We start from the raw sequence: 15849 nt of genomic DNA, 5'->3' as shown, positions 1-15849 counted from the left end.
GCCATCAGTCTCTGCAGCAGGAAAAACAGTGGGCACCGGGTTGCCATGACTGAGCACCATACTGGGACATGCATTTGACTTCCAGTTGAGGCACAGCATGGACTGATTTTTTGTGTCTTTCAGGAAAGCACCTCTATTTTTTGGGGCTTGATGGATGGTAGGAAGAAAATCAAATTCCTGCACTCTTCAGTTGCTGGTAGTGTCACCAGGCATAATTTCATCTTGACTTGAATGAACATGTCCCAGAAAAATGCCTGATCATGGCTCAGGAGTGATGAAGACCATCATCTGCAGACACCTTTGATAAAGATTCCTGGTGTAGGAGGGAGAGAGTTTGTTTGTAGGGAGACAGGCTGATCTCTCCCAGTTGAGCTGGGTGCATATGGGTGGTCTGGGGCATAGTTAATTTACTTGATCAATGACTTTGGATATATTTAACTTGAGCTCTCAGCAAGTGGCTGTCTGTCTTTTAACATGCTTTCATCAGGAATTTGGGATGACTGTTCATCAGGGAAATAGATTTTTAGGAGGCAATTCTCTGCTATTTGACCAGTATTTTCTTATTCATAAAACCTATTTGTACTGACTGCTGTGCATGAACAATATGCTCTGGTCTGTAGAAGTCTAAATGAAACAGTCTTATCCATTGAAAGCAAATAGAAGAGGAAAGACAATAAGATCTCTTCATATATCTTTTGGATCAAACAATGTGGCTAAGGATACCACCTTTGCCCTCATCCATGTGTTTCTGCTGTTGCGTTCTGTCCAATGAGCCACTTCCACTGAACATGCAATTTTGTCTGACCACAAACAGTCAAACTGAGTTTGCCTGCCTGTTGTGGAAAAGCAGGACGGGGGCGGGGGGAAATGGCAAGAAGCAACAGCACAGGCTGGGACTTGTAACCAGGCCAACCAACACAGTTATAGATGAAAAAGGAAATAGCAATCACAGTAAAGACACTGCATCTGTATGTTTTTCTGGCACTATTACTAGTTCTTTGATTTAGGGGGACAAGTCCTAAAAAGAAATGTTCTGGTATTGTGGTTATATTCAGTTCTGTAAAACCTTAAGGTCAAAATTAAGGCTGATAAAACATTAATTAACTTGATTCTTAGTACAAACATAACAACACTGTGGAATGCTCCAGGTCCACCCTTTTCTCTATGGCATTTATCTATAATAATATAAACATTTAGAACATACCAACATCAATTTGTCATGGCAAAGTATTTGCATACAGTTTTCAGTTTTCTATGCTAGCAAAGATGGAAGACATATATTAAGTTTCTTTCAGCCCTTAAACTTATATAAATATGAAAGGTAGATGCCAAAGCAATATGTGCCTTCAAAATTCCTAAAATAGATAGGATAGCTATTACGTATGCACAACCCCCATGAATGCCAGCATTTAAGATGTATATTCATGCATATACTGTGGCTGGTGTAGTGAAGTGTGGAAAATATTTATATTAATTCTTGAAGAAATGACCTTAATAATTCATTTTGGACTCCACCTCTCCTAAATTACAGTTGCCTCACTTGTGGAGTATTTTCCATATCTTGAAAAGACCCTAATAAATTCTAATACTTTCCTAAGTGTGGAAATAATTAGTAGTTTATGATGTCACAGATTTGCAAACTTTTTTCATAGTTGTTGTTGGAAGAAGCACATATTTCCTTTCTGTTCCCTCATGCTTAGCTGTGCTTTAAATTTCTTTCAGTGATAATTAGGGTTTTTTTAGAAAGATGCATCATTTGTTTCAGATGTGCTTGGAATTAATTGGAAAACTTGTATGGAAAAGGAATACATCCATGAGGTAACAGTGATAGGAAGCACAAATAGTTTGATTTTAAGGACTGATATATATTGTATTTTAAGGAATTATTCTAAAGATGACTTTTATATTTTACCTAGCAAGGCTCACATTTGATACAAACTAGTAGACCCAATGGCAAATCATCATGCTAAGGTTTTACAGACATTATTAAAGCATGCTTTTATTCCTAATCAGCTTTGCTGATTAAAGTTAAAAAATATCTCATTGTTATTAAAATGCAATTATTTCATTCAAAGAGTGAGGATTGCATCCAAATTAAAGACTGAACAGTGTTGAACTTCACTTGGAATGACATTCAAAGGAATGAAGCAGTTTAGATGGTTTTGGTTCAAGTGCAGGTTGGATCTGAGCAATTTGTCCTCTCTCCAGCAGTGATTCCAATGTGTGTACAATGAGTGCAAGTGAAAACTTACTAAGAAAGCTTAGGGCAGAGTGGGAAAAAGATTAGGAACAAGTGTCATGGGTTAAAGGCATTCACCAAAAGAGTAGAGACTGTATTCTGACTTGGTCAATATACGTGATACTAACCAAAAAAAAAGTCAATCTTCTGTTGATATCCAGTCAGATTCTTGTATTTTTTCACATCTGGAACTTACTAAAAGACAATGGCAGATGAGAGGGCTCAAGCACCCTTTTAGCATTCCAGATAGTGGTTGTTTAGCAAAAGAACTTGCTGGCTGCTTTGGACACATCTTTTGCACATAAATTAGTCTTTCAAGTGCTTAAACGCTTCCCAAAATTTAAACAGATTTACGCTTACTAAAAAGTTTGGGGAATGTCAGAAGTCATATACATATATACTAAATTTTAAATCTTCTGCATATTTATTTCCTTTTTGATACATTCTCCTGGTCTATGAATTTGTAGATTTGTATTTGTCCCTTTCCTCTTGCATTTGATCTTTTACTCATCCTCTTCCATTCCTCGCCCTAGTTGTCTGTCTCATTCCTTGTATTTCTTTCTCTCCTTTTTTGGGGGTGGGAGGGGATTGTTTGTGTGTTTGGTTTTGGGTTTTTTCCCCCAAAGAAGAGGAAGCACCAGCTTTTTAGATAGTAGTCAGTAAAGACAGAGGTAGCAGCCATTCTAAAATTTTCCACGTGGTGCAATAATGGAATAGCATTGGATTAAAATAAATAAATAAATAAATAGAAACAGTAGGAAAATGTGAAAGGATACATGTAGCATGTAGGCTACTAAACAAAGACCATCTTGTGCAGAGTGTAAAGAAAACATAATGATTACAACCTGCTGTAGGGTTTGAAAACAATTTACTGAGAAGTCTTTTACAGTGGCTAGCTTTGGAGCCATTTCGAATTAGGTAGCAGGTAATTCAAGATCTGTTTAAGTATGTTCAATAAATTTCCTTCAGCGTTTCACTGTTATAAATCTGTCATGATGATTTTTTGGATCTTCAGGAATTAGCAGATCCTAATCTCAGAGCTACAACACAGTCATATTTCATGACAGCATGTTTCAAAATGCATATATTTTCATGAGAAAAGTCTCAAGCTAAAGTTGACCTGAGAGATTGAATAAAGTAAAATATCTTGGGAGTGATTCACTCCTTGCAATTAAAATACTGTCTTTGTGTTTTAATAGCAAAATACAAAAAATGCCAGAAAACTTTGATTTTAAATATTCTTTTTGATTTTACATGAGGCAAGTGTAAATCCTCTCAAAGTATCTAACTGTATTCCCCTTTTCATTTCTAGACTTCACTCTGCTGCAGTGGAAAATACCTACAAAATTATTTGGTCTGTTTCCATTCATACAAATTTAGTAAAAATGCACTCCATATGTTATGCATGCCTTTCTAGATAAAATATGGCTAGATATGCATAGAGCATCAAAACACCACCCCATCCTCCTCATTTTCCAGGGTGGGGGATGAGAGATCTTGGATGACACAGGTTGTGCAATGTGTGTTTGAGTGTCATTGTCACAGACAAGCAAGGAGGTCTCTGTGGGAACCCAGCTCAAGTCTGGCAGGACTTTTGAGCTCAGTGTCCAAAACCAAGCAAACGTACTGAGCTCACCTTGGAAGCAATGAATCTTTGCTCATGTACCATGTCACCATAGCAGGGTACTTTTCTGCAAAATGGATGCACTGTCCACAGGTAATGGACAGTCAATTGTACCTGCTGGCCTATTGCAGTGAAAGAAAGTCTTCTGTGCCCCAAATGTGTGTACAATGGAGGCAGCTGAGTGTGGAATGGAAGCTTTTTGAAATATATAAGATGAAGAAACTTGTAAATAGGGCAGGCAGGATGAAAACAAGGCTATGCAAAGACAAAATGAGAAGGAAACAGCAAATTATTTAAAAAAAGTGTACTTCCAGGTTGGGAGAGAAGGGAATTTACAGCCTTGGAAATAACAAAAAGAAGAATTGAAAACAACATGTAGACAGATCTGTTCAGAGCCTTAAAGAACAATGAATTTGTGACACATAAATTAAATATAAAAGAAAGAGAAAAATATTGCTGTCTAAGTCCTGTAGCACTGACTTGTTGGTAATGCTTGTACTTCTGATTTTTTGCTTTTAAAGACAGTTGGAATGTTGTTAATGTGACAGTGCTACATCCTCTAAGGTCTTCATCTACTATCAATGCATCAATCCTCTGATAAGTGAGTCCTGAATTGACAAAGGTCCATGAGATTTATATTTTTAGTTCCATCCTTCATTGGTGAATAATGTTTGTCAGTTATTCCTACTGAATTAAGAAGAAAAAATCAACAATTATACATAAAAAGGAAATACACCCAATGTTTTCTTTTGAAAACATCTAGAGAATTGTGCTTTGCAAAATGGATTGGATGTTGGCAGATAGCAATGTGTTTTTTAGACACTCTTTTTGATCATTTTTTCTGAATCTCTTATCCTAAGAATGGAGTACACTCTGTGTGATACTTCTATGGGTAAACTCAAAAAATCCCTCCTATAACTGCTTCTAGAGCCTGAAACATTCTATTCCTAATGTCTCAAGAGCAGAAGTCTATAGTGATATGATTATAAATGTTGGACATCCCAAGCTGGATAAAAAAAAAAAATATTCTGAGAATAACATAATAAGATTACAAAGAAAAAGGAACAGTGAGTGTCTAAACAGATGGCAGTTGTTTCACTTGTACCTTCCAGGGCTATATTGTCAGGCACATGTGAATAGAAGCAGCTGTGCGGTTGCTAGCAAGATCTGATCTGATGCTGTCTGTCCTAATAAATTCATGAGGTGATTTTGGCCTCCCTGAAGAGAAAATTCTTTGTGTATTTTATTATTGTGAGGAATTGTGGACTATGCTTTCTTTCTCTGAATATTCTTCTCCTTTATAAGCTCTTCAAGCCCATCACACTGTCTCAGTTCCCACTTCTTCCTCTAATTTTGTTCCTTATCTCTTCCTCACCTGTCTCAGATGGAGAGATGATACACTTATCAGGAGCCCCATCTCAAGGCTGGAAGCAGTTACAGGATGTCCATCATTTTCTTGGATTGAAGAATACTGAAGGTAAATTTCCCAAAATGAGACTCAAATCTTGATTCAGTTGCCTTCACATGCAGTTCCAGTGCCTTTTGAACAATCCTGTGATATTTGGCCTGGCCTCCAGCTACTTTATGGAAGGCCCAGGTTTCCCACCCACACTGTGCCATGTCTATGAGCTTCATTTCAAAATCTAAAATACATAAGAATGATTCAAATGGTACTGAGAACTAAAGTGTGCCTGAGTCAAGTCCTTAGTATAAGGTCTGGTGTGTCGTTAAGGCGTATCTGTGCCAGATAGTTTCAATTTTTTAGCTTTTCTCTTTTTCTTTGGCTTAATATGTAGTGTATAGTAGAAGACACTTGTGGTTTGTTTACCAGCGTTTTAAAGGGTAGGCTAGTGACTCCTCTATAACCTTTGTCAAAAGAATCCCATTAAGTGAGAAAATGTTTAAAAGGAGGCACTGTAAATTTAGGATTCTTGAAGTGTTTCAGAGCTATGGGTACTGCATTGCAGAATCATCTGGAAAGGAAGAAACATGGTCTGATATTCTTGAAACAAAGAAACTGAAGCTCACTTTTTGAGTGAAAGCCTTCATTATTTCAGTTTCACAATGATCATTATACTCCTTAACATCTTTTGCTTAAAAGAATGAGGCCCTAGTAGCTCTTTCAAGGAATGCTTTCAGATTATAACATCTACCTTCCTGATCTTTTTTCCCTAGATCTCCATTCTTCTCTGCAATTGTTCTTATTTAAATTCCTCTTTATTATACACAGTTTTTCATACTTCCTTTTACTACATTCTCCTCTATATATCATTGCAAGGGAAAAGTCCATCATGAAATCCTGAGTATATGTAGTTTTTTGCTGTTGTTTGTGCAAGTCAACCTTTTAATCTGAAAACTGCCAGCCAGCTCTAAACTCTGGCACTCTCCATATTAATTAAACAAGACTGCTGGAACAAAAATAACAAACCAAACAAAAAAACACAAAACCAAAACTCCATGTACTTTACTTTTCATTAAAGGCTGTAAGCATTAGTGTTGGGCAAAAAAAAAAAAAAAAAAAAAAAAAAATCTGATTTTATTTCTGGCATGGAAAAAATGTGTTTTCCTAAAAATATTTTGAAAATCCAAGTGGATGGGCAGAGTAAGAATGTTACATCCCCACTTGAAGCTGTTTCAAACCTGGAAGACATGAGGGGATGATCAGCCATAGTCATTCTAGCTGGATTACAAGTTCCCTCTCACAAAACTGGCCTAATCTATGTCTGATATTCCCTGTGCTTAGTAAAGGATTTAAATCTCCTGTTCTATAGATCTAGAATTTAAGGACAGAAGAACAAGATAAAATTATTAAAGAGATGACAATAATTTAGGGCTATAAAGCCATAGATGAGAGTAAATGTTAAACAATGTGCTGTTGAAAAGGTTAATGTTGCCCTTTTAACATATAGCCAAAAGAATATGAATTTTAAAGGCATTGTTCTTATCTTTGTCACATTATCCTAATTATACCTTGTAATAAAATATTAATACATGTTTAAATATTGTTGAATGCCTCTCAGGTGTACTAAATTCCCACGAGAAGCAGTTTATGGATCAAATGTTTTACACTTTCAAGGTCAACACTTCTATACTGTGTGTTGGAGATGTCTTGATAAATAAATACAAAAGACTATCTGGTACTATTATCTGTGATATTATATGACTGAAATAGGTGAGCCAGGCTTTTCTCTTCAGCTTTGTGTTGAAGGGTAAGATCAAGCTGGCATAAATGAATGCAATTTTACTTGGTTGTGCCCTCTTATGTTGGTTGTTAGTTTTGCTCTATGTATTTATTGGCCAGTATGGTTCTCTACCTCCCTTAATGCAAACTCTCATGTTCTTTCCTTTACGCTCCCAACCACTTTTAAAGGCCAAAACCTTACAAATCTTTCATTCATAGCCCAGCAGGAGTTTTGATTTATGATAAAATAAATCAAAGTGCTCTCATCAGGAGGGTAGAAACTTATGATAAAATGATTCTTCCAGCCCCACTGACGCAGAGCCAAATACAGTATATTTCAAATTTTAAATTGCATGTACTACTTGTTAAAAGCGACCCTCTCATTTTTCAAATGTTACCTAACTGTTTTTTCAGTTGTCTGTGGTAATAATTATCAACCAAGACTATTTAATAATCTCAACTTTAGAAATATTTCTTCACTTAAACTGATAGGTTTTTTTAAAATGCTGTAGAATCTACCTTTTACAAAAAAAAAAAAAATAGAAATTCTGTTCCCTTATTAGAAAAAAAATTACTTCCAGATATGATTGCAAAACAAAGGTGAACATTTCACATTGTAGAGTAGCATTGAGTTAGTTTGACACAGACAAATCAACATGAAGAAGCCAATGTGAACATCCTACCTCCTCCAGAAAAGACTGACTGCATTTTCTGTCTGCCCCAAATCCATGGATGGTGAGATTGGCTAGGCAAGCCAACTAAACATGCAATTTACTACTGAGAATCCTAGCTTAAAACTTCAAAATATATTTATGATGTCACAAAGTAACCCATTTTCAGGATATAGAGGAAGCTGTGACTTTGTAATGCAGTCATTCTCTGTCATCAGGGGTTGCCATAATTGGTCCCCAAGCATATTGAATTGCTTCTCTGAACTCGTGCACAGTAAGAGTGTAATACTGTAGGGGAATTATCTAGTTATTAATGAAAATGCCAGGCTGGGCTTTATAGTTCTTTTCTCATCCTCTTTGTGTGTGCATATGTGAAGGAGAGATCATGAGAAATATTATTCTAGTATTGGAGCAAATGATTTAGGTCCCTATAGCAGACTATAAAGTGTGTTTGCACAGGAAGACATGCCAAAGAGGTCAACTGCCAGTGTTTCAGTATTTTCTCAGAAAAAAAATGTAAAAATATCTTGGCTCAGCATGGTGAAACTGAAATACGTTGGCCTAGTGAAATGTGTAACTAGAGAAATTGTACCAGGACTGTGTAACAGAGAGCAGAAGAGAAGCAGACAAATTCACTTCTTTTCTACACACTTCTGTTGGGCCTTCTTCTGTCATTAATCACTGAGGCAAATAAGGGTAGTTTTTTACCAATTATTTGGACAATACTCTATTTTGAGTTACAGTAGAGTTATTTGATGTTTGTATCTCTTTGGGTCAGTGTACCTCCTTAAATCCTCTTTGGTAACATGAACATAAATTTAGATTGGATATCTTGCTCAAATCTAACTTCTCTTTACAGTATGGATAGACAGGCTGCTTCAGGCAGTTTTTTATCCTGAGCATTATAGGTGCCTATCTTGAGGTAGTAAGAACCTCTCTCTTAGAGGACTCTTTTGAAAGCACCTGCTTTTCAGCAGGGATCAGGGTCCACACAGCTAACTTCAGCCAGTGGCTGAGTTTTCATGACCAAAAGAGAGGGGAGGTGGCCTACTTTGCCTTAGGTGTAAACATAGACTGAGCCTTTCACAAAATCCCAAATATCATGAGTTGGTCATAACTGCTGAGTGTTGGAAAGCCCATTTGCAGTCTTGAACATTAGAGTCAACTATGAACACCACGAACAATAAGGTGTAAATTCAGCAGCTTGTACAGGCTCACTCATCTCTCTGTGAGTAAGTGGTCTCAACATATTAAAGAGGAAGTTATAGTAGAATTGGAAGCACTCATTTCTTGACACATTGTTAGCATGAAATGAAAAATCTAGGTGCACAGGAGGCAATGATTCAGGGAATGACTTATAGCCCCATACTAGTCTCCTGTAAATTTGTCTCATTGCTTGAGCTGCCATGAAGATAAAGATTCAGCATGGGCCAGACTAACTGGCCCTCCTTTGTTTTGAGAAAGTTATCTTCTTCAGAAAGATGTCGGTCACAGCTTTCATACATCAAGGACATGAATGATGGTTACATCTGGAAAATCAAAGCCAATATATGGTTTTCGTAAGAGATCATAGGATTAAATATAAGGAACCCTTAATTTTTTTAGCTTTATTTCCCTGGAGTGTTAAGGATTGAATTTAATGATCCATATCTGAAGGACATGCTTGAAGCTGACAAGGTCAGAACTAATTTTACATGTGGTACACAGATTTGAAATTACTCTCCTCTCTTTAACCATGGAATGAATGATCTATTCAACTTCTCTCAGCAGCAAGGCTCAAGGAGTAGTAGCAGATTTTCCTGCTGTTCAGGTATAATTACAGAATCACACAGGTGGCATTCAGTCTTTCTCTAATTTAGTAAAAAAAAAAATTCTTCATGTTGCCCCAAAGTTGAATATTTTCTTCCTTTATAATTCTCCTTGGAAACAAAGCAAAACAAAGCCAAAGCAAAACTAAGCATTTTCTTTGTTTGTGGAGAATGCCTTACATTTTGTTCTGTTTTGCCTACAGTAAAACTGTTATGCAGAAAAAAAACCCCAAAACCCAGCTTTACTAAGACAAACTTGTTGTGTTTGTTGTAAGCTACTTATATGCATATGAACATGTGGTCCTTGCTGAGGTTTTGCCCATGTATGACTTTAAAAGGTGCCCAAATTCCTGTCTCTTATTCTTAAATCTATGTTCAAAATATTAATTTCATAGCATACTTATAATTTGATTCACTAGAGCCACACTGGAGAGGTCAAGATTTTTAGGAAAAAAACAAATCACATTATATTTCATTTTTTCTACTTTTACAACAGAATTGAGTTTTAAAAATTTAGCTTGTCTCAATAAATTTGCAAATAGTGGACTTGCTCTTAAATCTGCACATCAACTATTTTTATTCTCTTCTTTCTACAATGTGGGTGAGAAGTGTTTATGCCAAAAATGTAAGACCGATGAGCTTATTTAACAAAAAGTTTAATTGTTCTGAGTACATTTAGTGCTTGAGGTATGTATAAGATGACTAACTTATTTTTCTAAATAAATCAGTTGTTGTGAAATAGAAAAAAAGAGAATTTCTAATTTCACCTGGAAATATACTGGTCTTTTTCCCTGAGGCAAGAGCAATTTTGTACAGATAGGATTTTTTCTCAATGAAAGCATCTTAGAAATGTACACAGAGTATGATAGTTATGTATTGTTCATTTAATTCCTTTCACTTCTTTGTATAACTACTGTACAAATTCTGTGTAAATAATCTGTCTATACACATGCATAGTATTTTTTGCTCTTGAATTTATTCTGAATGTATCTATTTCAATTCTGTTTATAGTTTGTCTCCAAATCTTTGAGTAGATTTTTAGAAGTGGAAGTCATAAGTAAGTTATCCCTGACATATACTCTGGCCATACCTGAAGGACAATGGAGTCCCTAGAAAATTGATGAACTGGTAAAGTTTGCACAATATCATGTGGAGATGTATGCTCAGATCCTAGAAGGTATATATCAGTGTTAATTGCATTTTGTAGCTGAGCTAATAACCATATCTCTCAACAGCACTAATTAAGGTAGGCTCAGTATCATGTTGATGCACTATATTTTCTTCCAGTAACAAAATTAGATATATGGGTGGTAATTTGTAGATTTTCAAGCCACATTCCATTGCTATTAGTCAAAGTCTACTAAATTGCAATCTACATAAATCTATATCTTACAACAATAAGGCAGAGATACTACTAAACAAATAATCTCACATTTTCAGAGCTGGCTAGCCCTACAATTTTGAGCAAGTCAACCTACAATCTAGAACCCTGTAGTAAAACCCTGAACTTTTTATATGCCACAGCAGAACTAGGTAGGCAGTGAAAATGAAATGAAATGGTGATAATTTTATAATTCTCTTCTAAAGCTAAATTCTATGAGGTTTTTCCAAGAACACATGAAACTAAAGCTAAAAAAAAACAAGACCGGAATAAAAACTGAAGATCTAGGGTGGTTTTTTTTGCCTAACTGAGCCAAAGAACAACATGCAGGGAGTTACTGTAGAGAGCTGCAGACATCTGACAATAAATTGCAAAGCACAACTGAGAGAAAAAATAACCAGCCAAGTTAATTCCAAGTTGCTTTCTGCTTTCTCATTTACACACATAATTAAGGAACTCTTTACAATTCAGAGTAGATCGAAGGCTATTCAAACTTTGAATGACTGGTTAGGGTTCCTGGCTGTTTTGCCCTTCTGGAGCAAAGCATGTGATGGCCACCCCTCTGCCACCCCTGGGACCAGGGATGCACACAGCAGCACAGGGTGTTACAACAAAAGGTCCACTCAGTTCTTTACAAGGTAAGTTGAAGCTGCACAGAAAACATTGCTTTTGGCCAAAACATTTAAATTTAGGCTGGCCTATGAAGTTATCTCCCTTAAGAAGGAACATTTATCTTCCTATTTGAAGCAATTTAGACAAATAATGTGTTTCGAGAGCAGCGCAAACAGGGCCTTAGCCTAGGGTATATAAATGTACTAACCACACATAACTGAAACAGATAGTTCTTCCTTCCTCTGTGTAATGAAAAGTTGAAGGTCTGCCAAAAAAAAAGTTGAATTGCCAGAAATTCTGTCAATGTGAAGGCATCTTTCCGCCTGTAAATCAACTACACATTTAAATTACTTCCTTTCATAATCTATTAAAATGGTTTTGGCACAGTTATTCTTTGTGCAATGTTTATTGCATAATTTCATTTCATTCTTGGTCAATAGTTTTTACTACTAAGTCTCAAATGCTGTTGAAGGGGAGAATGCATCTTACTCTGTTTTATTTCTGAGTTACAAAAATGATCTAAGTAAGTATGTTTTTAAAGTGGAATAGAGAGTATTATCCTGAATATTTAATCCACTAGATTTGTTAGCTATTAGGACATGGTTGTAACAAGACTGTTTTAATGCAAAATTAACTACTTTCTAAATTATCTGTTGATAGTAAGGGTGTGTATGAAATTCATTCATCATTATTTCAAACTATATGAACCTGGAGTTCATCAGGAAATGATGATTTTTAGTCTGAAACTGCTGAAACATCAATTTTACATTCATAATATGTTCTAGAAGTGATCAAAATCATTACGACTTCTGTTGCTAGGCTAAAGACAAGCCATATGAATCGAATGGAAGTTATAAAATATTGTAGGACTGTTAAATTCAGCATTTGGAAGGAATAAACGTTTGCAAAACCCATAAAATGTTTTTGGCAAAATATCTATTGCACATTGCATGAAACTAGAGCCCAGCCAAAAAAAAAAACAAACCACTAAATCCTTAAGAGTGCAGGTTATTTTTCTATATATTTAAAAGGGCATTGTAAACAAAATTGCCCCTTCCTCCACACCTTCCTCCACACCTTTATATTTAAGATGTAAAATAATGAAAATAATGAAAAAAAATGCCTTGATACATTTTCAGTAATGTTTATAATAAATTTCTCACAACAATACCTGAAAAATTCCCAAAATGGAAGAAAATGAAGGTTGCTGGGCTCTCAGGCCCTGCAAAATTTTTGAATCCATCTGCATCAAAACTTGAACAGGTAAGGAAATGAATAGTTCCACAAACCCTTCTGAAAATGTAGAAACGAACTTATTGACTATTGCAATTCAATATTTGCCAGTTTTTGAGAATTACTAATGGCCACTGCTTTTCAGCCTGCTGGTACCCAGCCTTTACTGGTGCAAGGGGTGGTTAGTTCCCAGATGCAATACTTTTCCTCTGGTTAAAATGTGCCATAATTAACAGATAAGAAAATTTTTTTATATGTTTAATATCCATTCACTGGCCTGATTACAGCTGTCTTGAGTGTTGGTGGAGGAACTGGAGTAAATTAACAGATTGTCACTATTGAGGGATGTTACAAGTGGCCATTGTTTGCAGCAGCTCTAGCCTGTGTCTCCTTTGTCCTTCTCTGCTGAAGTCTCCTTTGGACATGTGGGGCTCTGCTCAGCCCAAGGGTTTCAGCTGCTGCCTTCCCATTGGAAAATTCAATCAGTAGAGCAACTCAGCAATATCTCAGAGACACACAGAGACATGGACACTCACAGAGATGGGCATAAACAGGACTCACAGACAGCCATGTCCCATTCTCCCCTCAGGCTGTGAGAGGCAGAAAGCCACTAGTGCAGCACACAGCACTCCCTCTGTTCAAAAGCATATGCACATTCATAGATTCCCCCTGTACCAATGTGGCATTTCTGCCCACCTGGCATTCACCTTCTGGCCCAGCTTGGACATTACTTTTAATATTCATATCTATCTAAGAATCAGGAGAGTTTATAATTTTCTATCTTAATTGATCTTACCTATTTTTATATGTATTTAACAAAGCAATGTGGCATATAGACAGAATATTGGCCCTCATATAAAGGCTCAATGAGTACCAGTGTGTTCTAATATATACTACCTCAGAGTGGTTTTCATCTACAGGAGACCAAGATATAACTTCCTTTGTACATATCTTTAAATATCAGGGAGAAGAAAAATCATTATTTGTAAAAGCACACAGTAGGAAACAAGCCAGATCTCAAGTTTGGAGAATACTCTCGGGAATATGGTGTGATTCTTGGGGATGGTCCTGTGCAGGGCCAGGAGTTGGGTTCGATGGTGCTGTGGGTCCCTTCCAACTCAGCCTATTCTGTGATTCTGTAAAACAGGAAATCTTCCCCAGAGGATGTCCATGACAGAAGACACACAGGAGCATGACAGGACATGCCCATGAGGCCCAGGGTCTGAGTGTGAATGTTTACACAGGTACATCCAGCTGGGCGCCCTGATCAAGCCCGTGGCAATGGCTTCTGCAGCTATTCGGCTGTTGAAGTGGGAGAGAAGAAGCTGAGCAGTGGAGCTGCTCATTATCACAGCTTTAGCAACTGAAAGGGCTGTCAAACATTGCAACAAGCTGCCCAGGGAAATGGTCGAGTCACCATCCCTAATGCTATTTAAAAGATATGTACATGTTACACTTAAAGATAATATTTAGTGGTGGTGCAGTTTTAGGTGGTGGGTTAATGACTGAACTCCATGATCTTAGAGGTCTATTTCAACAGAAAATATTCTGTGAATCAATGTAGCCATTCCTGAAAAGAAAAAATAAAAACCAGCCATTTTTAATATAGGAAAGATAATTTATTTAAGGACAAATATTTTATGTTTGAGAAAAACAAAGTAAAATTTTATACAAGATTTATACAAAATTTATACAAAATATTATACAAGATTTTATTTACTTGACTTGAGTAAATTTAAATTGCTCTGTAGAGTATAAAATAACAACAAATGCCACATTTATATTTTAGTCAGTCCTGACCTGGTTTCCCAACTCTATTTGGGGTCTAAGACAATTTTACATAAGGACATGCAGCAGTGCAAAAACTGATGTTAATGTACTTACAGTCATATAGCAAAGTATACTTTGGAATTATTAGTTTCCAAATACACAATTTCCCTTGGCTGCAAGCTCAGCTTGTCCCTGCTGTGAGCAACTTCAATAGCAAAAAACTGTGTTCGTGGCTGGACTTACAATCCAAGATGCCACTTTTGGTTCACACAGGGGTATTTAATTCTAAATTAACTAGCATTAAAAAAGGAAAAAAAATCAGATTATAAGGGGAAATATTAATGAGTTTCCTTTTGTAACTAGCTAGACTTCTCTCTGGGGCTTCATATGACTAACACATGCTGACTGAAAATGGGTTTAAGCTGCAAGAGTTTTATAAAGTATTTTTCAAATTAAACCTGTTAATTTCAGGAGGGATAAATCCAAAGATTTGGTTTAGCCCACTAGAGATATACAAATACTATAGCTCTTTCTACTAAAGTGGTTTCCAACCAAGTTCTTTGTTTGTTCTGGCCAATGGAACTTGTATTGTACCGTGACACTGTGGGTGCCATAAGAAATTTGATGCTGAAAATTTGTAAATTTGTAGGAGTGAAATTTTCCACACAGATCTGCTGTAAAGTGTAGTATGTGGAAGAACATTTATTTGTTTACTTATTTCTGTATAGGGAAATTGATCATATTAGAAACTTTACTGCAAGAGTTAGCTTTGTGCAGGCACATAAGAGAATAAAATAATGCCTAATCTAAGTCAGTTCAAAACTTGGGTGATCATTATAAATTGATTTCTTAATTTTTGAGGCCTATCTTTGTCTGTAGAATATTCATTCTGAATTATTCAGCATTAATAAAAATAACAAAAAGAATAAAAATAACTGAAGAAAATAACAAAAATAACTGAAGAAAATTATAAGATAATTTGAAAACACCAGAAAAAAAAATATTGTAATATTTGTTATAAAGCTACTAACTGTTTGATTTACTGAAATTATGTTTTTCAACAGGTGCCTGAATCAAAGACAAAAGAGGTTACAATTTGTTTAATCACTTAAATAATGTAGAGTGATATTTTTAAACTCAATTCCTTGAAACCAAACACAATAAATCAATCTATTAAATGTTTATTAGTTTACTGAAAACTAATATGCACTTCTGAGGCTTCCAAAAATATTTGTCTTTGAGAGTATTTGATGCATTAGTGCTTTACAATAGGTGAGACATCTGTCCCACAAATTATTTCTAAATGAAGACTGAAACTCTGTGTTCAGCA

At 35.9% G+C, this 15849-nt stretch overlaps 1 protein-coding gene across 2 annotated transcripts in view; it reads left to right on the top strand.

Annotated features, from left to right (window-relative positions):
• LOC144248887 (uncharacterized) overlaps positions 1 to 15849 on the top strand; it is a 65805-nt gene that overhangs the window by 32491 nt on the left and 17465 nt on the right. The window contains exon 2 of one of the 2 annotated variants that reach the window (XM_077790867.1): positions 5248 to 5340. In XM_077790867.1, coding sequence (XP_077646993.1) covers positions 5256 to 5340 — 85 coding nt within the window. In that variant the 5' untranslated portion in view covers positions 5248 to 5255. Of the gene's footprint in view, positions 1 to 5247; positions 5341 to 11452; positions 11543 to 15849 lie in introns of those variants that run through there. The other variant, XM_077790866.1, reaches the window with a different exon arrangement.

The sequence above is a fragment of the Lonchura striata genome, chromosome 2 (assembly GCF_046129695.1).
Source record: "Lonchura striata isolate bLonStr1 chromosome 2, bLonStr1.mat, whole genome shotgun sequence".
Classification (NCBI taxonomy): Eukaryota; Metazoa; Chordata; class Aves; order Passeriformes; family Estrildidae; genus Lonchura; species Lonchura striata.
Note: the sequence above shows the minus strand (reverse complement) of the source record. Positions and strands in the feature narration are given on the sequence as shown.